General features: G+C 39.9%; 1 protein-coding gene across 2 annotated transcripts in view; it reads left to right on the plus strand.

Moving 5' to 3' along the window:
• Positions 1 to 6,433, plus strand: part of LOC124275739 (interferon-induced protein 44-like) — a 28,851-nt gene extending 22,418 nt beyond the window's left edge. The window contains exons 5-8 of one of the 2 annotated variants that reach the window (XM_046711387.1): positions 3,942 to 4,088; positions 4,546 to 4,611; positions 4,971 to 5,142; positions 5,675 to 6,433. In XM_046711387.1, coding sequence (XP_046567343.1) covers positions 3,942 to 4,088; positions 4,546 to 4,611; positions 4,971 to 5,142; positions 5,675 to 5,955 — 666 coding nt within the window. In that variant the 3' untranslated portion in view covers positions 5,956 to 6,433. The remainder of the gene's footprint in view (positions 1 to 3,941; positions 4,089 to 4,545; positions 4,612 to 4,970; positions 5,143 to 5,674) is intronic. The other variant, XM_046711389.1, reaches the window with a different exon arrangement.
• The last annotated feature ends 1,607 nt before the right edge of the window (positions 6,434 to 8,040 follow it).

Below are 8,040 nucleotides of genomic sequence, written 5' to 3' on the forward strand. Positions count from 1 at the left end.
GAGAAATTCTAGCTGTAAACAGAAATGATACTTCCTCAAGGAAATTCGTGAAACAATAAAACAAAGGCTTTAGCACATGGTGCACACGACAGAGGCGTGTTAATAAAGCGGGTTATGATGATTATAGTGTTAGGTGTTTTGATTTCCAAGTTAAAACAATACGTAAATTCTGCACGCAAATGGAGTGGGTGGATAACACCAGAAAACAATCATAAAATGTTCACAATTACTAATTATATTCTAAAATTAATGCTGTATGGTAATTCCAATGGCTGTACAAAATAGAGTGACGATTCATATTTAGTGACTTCACAATTACGATGGCAGTATAAAATAGTAGCAGTAATGGCACTGAAGGCAATGGTCATCATTTACCCCTATCTCATTTTACAGATGGTTAAACGCAAGGAAAGACTTTGAACTTCTGTACAAGGCCTCCCGTGATGGTTGTTCCAGCACCGCCTTCCACCAGAAGTGTGACAACAACGGGCCTACAGTCACTGTCTTCTATAACACGTCGGACTGCGTGTTTGGTGGCTACACCTCGGTCAGCTGGGACTCTGCTGGTGCCTACAAGGTCGACCCGACAGCATTCCTGTTCCGTTTGTACTTCAAAGGTCCCAGCAGCCCTAAAAAATACCCAGCAACAAACGGCACAAATGCAATTTACGGACACGCGACCTATGGCCCTACTTTCGGGGGTGGTCATGACATTTACAGTTTCAACGGGACTGTGGCCTTGAGCGGTGCATCCTTCCCACTCAACGGTTCTTTGGCTCCTGGTACAAGCTACGCCATGGCGGGAGACAATGACGCATCACTGGCCTGTTCCAATCTCAACTGCTACGATGTGGAAGTTTACAGTGTGAAAGGTGGGTTGGTCAGATACTTTGGTTCCAGGAGTTATTGTCGATCAGTGCAGATGCGGGTTAGAATACATTTTCAGTGTTGTCGATCGAAGCTGATAATGGGATCGGATGGTCAGTTTCACTGATGCATGGCGTTGTATCTCTGTTGCGTAGGTCAATGCTCATGACCTATAGTGGCCATCAGTGGATTGTCGGCTTCAGACTCGATTATTTGCAGACCGCCGTCATATAGCTTAAAGGTCACATGCAACGTAAAACACAACTTTGCAGATTCTGATACCATTCGGTATGGGCTTACCGAAACAAATCGTCAAAAATGCAAATTCAACTTATAAAGTTGAAAAATAACGCGATGAAAAAAACCGCGCGAAATCGGAGTTCAAACGTTTCACTAATTTTCCCCCGAAACTGGTTTCAACAGGTGGGCTGCTCTCATAGCACGTGCGCAGTGAAATAGGTTCGCGCAGCTTGGAAGCAGGTTGTCCGGTGAATAATCGGTGAAGGCTTTGGTGTGAGCTATTTTTCTAATGTTTTGTTGATATCTCACAGGCGCGAGTTTTTTATACGTTATGATAGTAAATTAACTGTTTATATAATTTCATTTGTCTATTTCACCACACGTTCTTCTTACCAAGTCACTTTCTCAGTTCGATACTTAAAAGCAATGTCATTATTTAGCGTTGACAGAATTTCTAACTGTGATATAGATATGTCGTTGTCACAGACAAAACTCAATGTCTTGTTTTATTGACACCTGTGTGTCTGCCTGCCTGTCTGCTAATGACAATATTCAATAAACAGCTGCTATCACTGACCACATGCAATTTGAACTTAACACCAATCAGGCTATACACCATAAACAAAATGCATTGATTTATGGCCCGAGTTCTGTCTGTTACATTATGTAATTACACAGACAGGCAGGTGTGATACTTGAACACATGACATGTTATGATGTCTGTTGATTGCAAAATGTTATACACAAAAAATGAGCATGTAGTTACCAAACCCAACATCTCTATATATACACACACATTGGGCCGTGAGGGTATCTGCAAATGAACCAGCCGTTACACTTGAGTGCACACCCATCCGCTCTGACTGGGTTCGGTATCCCGGCTGTTTCTTTTCTTGGGAAGTAAACCCAAGTACACAATATTGCACTTTTGATTTGCGATTGTACGCTTATAATTTTGTTTATATGTTTTTTCATAACCAACAATGTATATTATATGTCATGAATAAGTGATAATTGTGTTTTAATTATGTTTGATTTTTTGGTTGCATGTGACCTTTAAACATGGCTGAGTGCAGCTTTAAACAACAGAGTTATTGTCATAATACAACTTTATACGAGTAACCACATGGTCAGAATTGTGAATTGGTTAATTGTGTGTCATTAGAACCTGGCGTTGTTGACCATTCCCCACAATAGTAACTGGATTTCTGATACTTCCTTGATACTTCTACAGACTTGATTAGGCCCTTCCTGCCATCATATACCTGGAACAACAAACACGTGTATTGTAATTGGCATGACTTTTATTAATATGATGACAGAAACATGCACCCTAACTTTTGCAGATGGAAGCATTATCAACGACGACCCATGGAGACAAGTGACAGAACCTAAATCAAAGGTAGACAGCAGTTTTCCCCGTCTGAACATATTTATATGTCAACTCAATTTCTGACATTACATGATTAGCTCCCTTTGAGGAAACTATTTCAGAATAGATTTCGATTACACAAATAATGTCACACCAAATTGTCCTGGAATATTCACTTACTAAGCGGACACTACAGAACACCGTTAGCGTTGAGATAGCCTCTCTGTCTATGTCCAGAAACGACAGGCGGTAGTGTATGAGCTCTTCGACAAGATTCAAAACAAGGCAGGTTTTTGATTAAATGGTTCTATGGTTAGGGCACCAGCCTTCATATTCTGGTGGTTACCTTGAAACAGACTCCTACTTCCACAAATTACCCACCACCCATTCATACATTGGTTAGCGTATCTCCCGGACATAGTACCTTTTTGGTGACTTAAAATACTTTACCTCTACCAAGACTCCAGTCCCACTCCAGCTCTGTTTATTTCAGGAAACGAATCCATTTCCTGGAACAGCTAGTGAATCAAGCGAATCTAAAACCTGTCATGTGGATATTTTATTTTATTAACTTGCATGCAGCTACTGACATTATCAGTGTTGGTGCTTCAGGTTCTGAAATCCGAGATCGAAACATATTCACCCATCGATGGGGTGAAGGTAGGACGAGTCAACATTCTACTGGTGGGGGCGGTAGGAGCCGGTAAGTCCAGCTACTTCAACACCATGAACTCAATCTTCAGAGGTCATGTGACTAGTCAAGCCTGCAGCGGAAGTGCCGAACACAGTCTTACGACTCATGTGAGTCGATTTATAATATTTGTGTGTGAAAGTTTCCGTTTTGATCATGCATCTTCACGAGGAAAGGGAGGTAACTAAGAAAGTCGAGTTTCCACCCTTGAGGAACTAGGCAATAATGATTGAGTAATAGTTCTGCTGGCCTGACAAGTCTATACACATATACACATTCCGAAATCACTCTAACCCCTAAAACGAAATTCTCCGTAAGTGACAAATGCTTAAAATGTGTTCCGTATTTTATTAAACTTTTACAACATCGCTAGACAATTTTTGTCTTCACTTATTAATCAGAGCCACTATGATAATAGTGCATTCTATCGACAAACCTGAAATAGTGAAGGCTTACTCGTAGAAATCTGTTAGATGCTATGTACAATTTAAAGCATGTGGGTTTTTAAATTTTTTTGTTTACATATTTTATTGATGATTCATAGATATCTGAGAATACGCTGCAAGATTTATGTATATAAATTTTACTCTAAACACATTGCTAGATTTATATACTTTTTATCTATTCATTTCAGATGTGTGAGTATAACAGTCACAACGTTTTTAATCAAGTTATGTTAGCATATCCATGAATCCATGTTTGTGTCAAACACATGAACCCTAGTGTAATGATACCAAAGGCAGGAAACTCTGACATGTATTTTTCTCTTAGTATCGGAAGTACAAAGTCCGGTCCTCCGAGACGGGTAAACCACTTAAGTTCCGACTGTGTGACACACGAGGCCTAGAGGAAGAACAAGGCCTGGACGCGACTGACGTGGTAGCCATATTGGATGGCCACCTTCCTGACAAATATACGGTACTTCATGGTGCTATTTAGATCTCATATCATCAATGCAAAACCCCAAATGATCATTAGTGACATGTCGGGTCAAATGCCTTCCGGGTGAATGTATGTTCCATGTTCGTCCAAATATGTGCAACGTAACTCGTTTAAGTTGATTTAATCCACAATTTATCTTCTGCCCTAAATCCTTATTCACAATAATTACTCATAACGTTTAGTATGATCTGAGATCCATGTTGATTGGACCTAAAGATAGTTCTGGAACATTGTCCGCTTCAGGTATTGGTATTTCATGAAGGTCCATAAACGACATTAATGTTTTCGAAAACATACAACAGATCCTTTTATGAGCGCATGATATCTAGATGTCACAGAATGTATTTTATATTAGTACTGTCTTGGATCAATAAATGTGTACTCCCATGGTTATTTCGAATCATTTGTCACCACTCGCCCCTTTCCGTAACAGGTATTCGGCTTGTCCCGGAATAACACGAGTGGGTCACTAACGATTTCGGATCCCAGAAGGCTCCCTGTGAGTCGGTGCTTGTTTGGAGGCTTTGTGACATGGCTGTTCACACAACACCGTATCCCGGTGCTTCTGATTGCGTTGTTCGACCCGTAGTCTATTATTTACAGTCTATGATGTTTCTGTAATACTGGGGTAACCTTATAGGTAAAGTGTCCGCTCATAACGCCGAAGGCATTGATTCGAGTCCCAACATGTTTCAATGTGTGAAGCCCACTTCTGGTGTCACCATCTGCGATATTACTGGAATATTGCTAAAAGTGGCTTAAAACCATACTCACACAGTCTGGAATATTGCATATTGTGGTGTTTAATCGTATGCAAGCAGAATATGTTTGTTTCAAACCTACCTTTTTTGTTCCCAGTTTAACCCAGCTGTGTCAATTTCGCCTGACACCCCTGGATACAATAAGGCCCCTGTAACACAAGACAAGATACACTGTGTGGCATTCGTCATGGATGGCTGTTCCGTGGACGTGTTCTCGGACAAAATTCTGCAGAATATGAAAGCAGTACAGCAGAAAGCTAACCAGAGAGGTATACACAAATACAGTAATTTTAGATAGGGTCTTCCATAACCCAATTTAACACCAACTTCGGCCAATGCAATTCGAATTTGTTTTGAAGCTATCTTGAGAAACCTACTACCCTTTGCCAAGAGTAACAAACCCGTGAAGATCCGGGTCTACAGCAACCCAGGAAGGAGTTACACTTCAATTGTGAGGCCCAGTTTTTACAGTTGTATTGTACAGTGTATTAAAGTTGCAGTGTTTTCACGTGAAAATTCAACGACCTGAATCTAACTAGTAGCCTAACACGTAATGCCTAATGTTCTAAACCACTCGCCTCTTTCTTGGAATTCTTTCCATAACCCGACAGCCACATTGTGTCACTATGAGGTATCCGGTCGCATTTTATTTTATAGATTTTATTCAGACTGCGCAAAAGTTAGTTGGCGTTTAACTTTTCCTCGCTCAATCAAATCTTGTTTTAATTTCTTTAGACTAGATTTCACTATAACTCAACAGGGAGGTAGAATTCACTTCTGTTCTAATTTTATTCTATACAGGTATACCACAAGTGGCCATCTTGACCAAGGTGGATAAGGCCTGTCCACATGTTGAAGAGGATCCAGGGACCCTGTTCTACAGCTCTGCAGTCAGTGAACTGGTGGAACAAGTGTCCCAACTCATTGGTCTGCCCCGTGCCCACGTTCTGCCCGTGAAGAACTACGAGAAGGAAATGGAGTTGGTGGATGACGTGGATGTTCCTGCTCTGATCAGCCTCCGTCAGATGCTAAGATTCGCTGATGACTATCTCTACAACTTCCTGGATGAGGAGGAAGATTAGAAAGGGAACCATACTGATGCCAATGATCAACGCAGATGTTCTGTACCCTTTCGTTGTATATGTTTTGGGTTCCTCATTTTGTTCATGGTTTCAAAATAGCCTGTTTGAAAGGTGGTAGGCGTTTTCAGATCAGACTGTTAAGAAAATATGAGATTTTATACCTTTTGCACTTACACATTACTCATTTACTACAACATTCAAATTGTACTCTTTGATAAACATATGCATAAATTGTTGATTTCAATAATTTTGACATGATTAGAATCATATAAAACACGCTTATGGAAGACAATAATCGTCAAACCGAATCATAAATGATAAATCGTTCCTCTCCCCAATATATATCTATAGTTAAAAAATGTTAAACGGCATCGTATCAGGTCAAGTCAAAACGATAACAGAGAAGTAACTTTATTCAGTATAACAGTTGAGAACACATTTTAAAGGCACTATATATCACACCACACTTTTCTAAAAATATATTTCATTTTTTAACAAATACCTTTACAATGTATGTATATTTAATTATCTTATGTATCACACCACACTTCTATAACGGTAAAGTTCGTTATTCATCATATTGAACACTGAACGTAAACGAAAAAGATTGTGAAAGAAGAACTCTGTTTTTTTACCTTCCTCACCTCATAAGGTCTACCCCAATATTTCTTATATCCTAGCTAACTATTTTATCGTCTGGTGACATTTTATGTATGCATCTTTATGGTATATTTCCCTTTTATATTTTACATTTTAAATGTGTCTTATGTCATTTCGTTCTATATTGTCTATCATAACCCATTTTTTTGTGTGGCTCGCTGTACTTTTAAGTAAATTCTATGTTTGTATTTTATATTAATTGGTGAGAGGTGAATAAAAAAATCTGTCTGTCTGCCTGTCTGTCTCTACGATCGGGAAGGATGGGGGTAAGAGGCTAGGGAGGGGGATGTGGGAGGAACACACTGAGTTCATAGACATACTTCAAATAACGATGACTGTGGTAACGATGACGGGTGGTAAATATGCAATGATCAGATGAAAATGGAGAATCCACGAAATGTATCATAAACTAATGTACGACTGTTGCCAACCTGTTACACACAGGATATTCAGAAGAAATCCACCTCTCTTCTCGTGATCGGGTGGTCAGGCTCGCTAACTTGGTTGACACATGTCATCGGTTCCCAATTGCGCAGATCGGTGATCATGCTGTTGATCACTGGATTGTCTGGTCCAGACTCAATTATTTACAAACCACCGCCTTATAGCTGGAATATTACTGAGTGCGGCGTAAAACTAAACTCACTCCCTCACTCACCTCTCCTCTACTGGCAGATTTGAAGAATGGTTTGACTTATATTTCGTGGAATCGTTGATCCATCGACCTGAGAAACCGATCAATTGGTTGCAAGACATGCATGAGGGGAATGAACTTTTGGCAGAATGATACCTCATTCTCATTCCGTTTCATTTTTATGCTTTAATAATGATATTGGTTTGTCTGGGTTTGCTATGAAATATGGTTGGAATGGGTATTGATGTTTGGCTCCAGAGGGGACTACAGTATACATACTTGTACTCATAAAGTTCAGACATCTCTACCTTTGTTCGACTGTGACTGTCGAAGTTTTTGTGCAAAACGGATGTGTATGATATAAATTGGAACGTGTTCCGACAAATTAGCTAAACATGACACTGTTTTCAATCTAACACAAATATAGAGATACTGAGCATAACTGATCAGATGTTTTGGATGGGCACTTTTATTCGAAAGTGGCGTTTTTTCGTTTGGCTTTTACCTGCCGTATATCTATGACCCTTAGAGTGATATGATTTTGAATAGACCATTAAGCTTCGGCATTTTCCATATATGGTCAGTGAGCGAGTAGGTTTAGTTTTACGCCGCAATCAACAATATTCCATCAGTCTGTAAATACTCGAATCTGTACCAGACAATCCAGTCAGTGATCAACAACATGAGCATCGATCTACACATCTGGGATACGATGACATGTGTCAACCAAGTCAGCGAGCCTGACCGCCCGATCCCGTTAGTCGCCTCTAAGGACAAGCATGAGATACCGA

This window comes from Haliotis rubra, unplaced genomic scaffold (assembly GCF_003918875.1).
Source record: "Haliotis rubra isolate DU_JTF1 unplaced genomic scaffold, ASM391887v1 Scf202, whole genome shotgun sequence".
Taxonomy (NCBI): Eukaryota; Metazoa; Mollusca; class Gastropoda; order Lepetellida; family Haliotidae; genus Haliotis; species Haliotis rubra.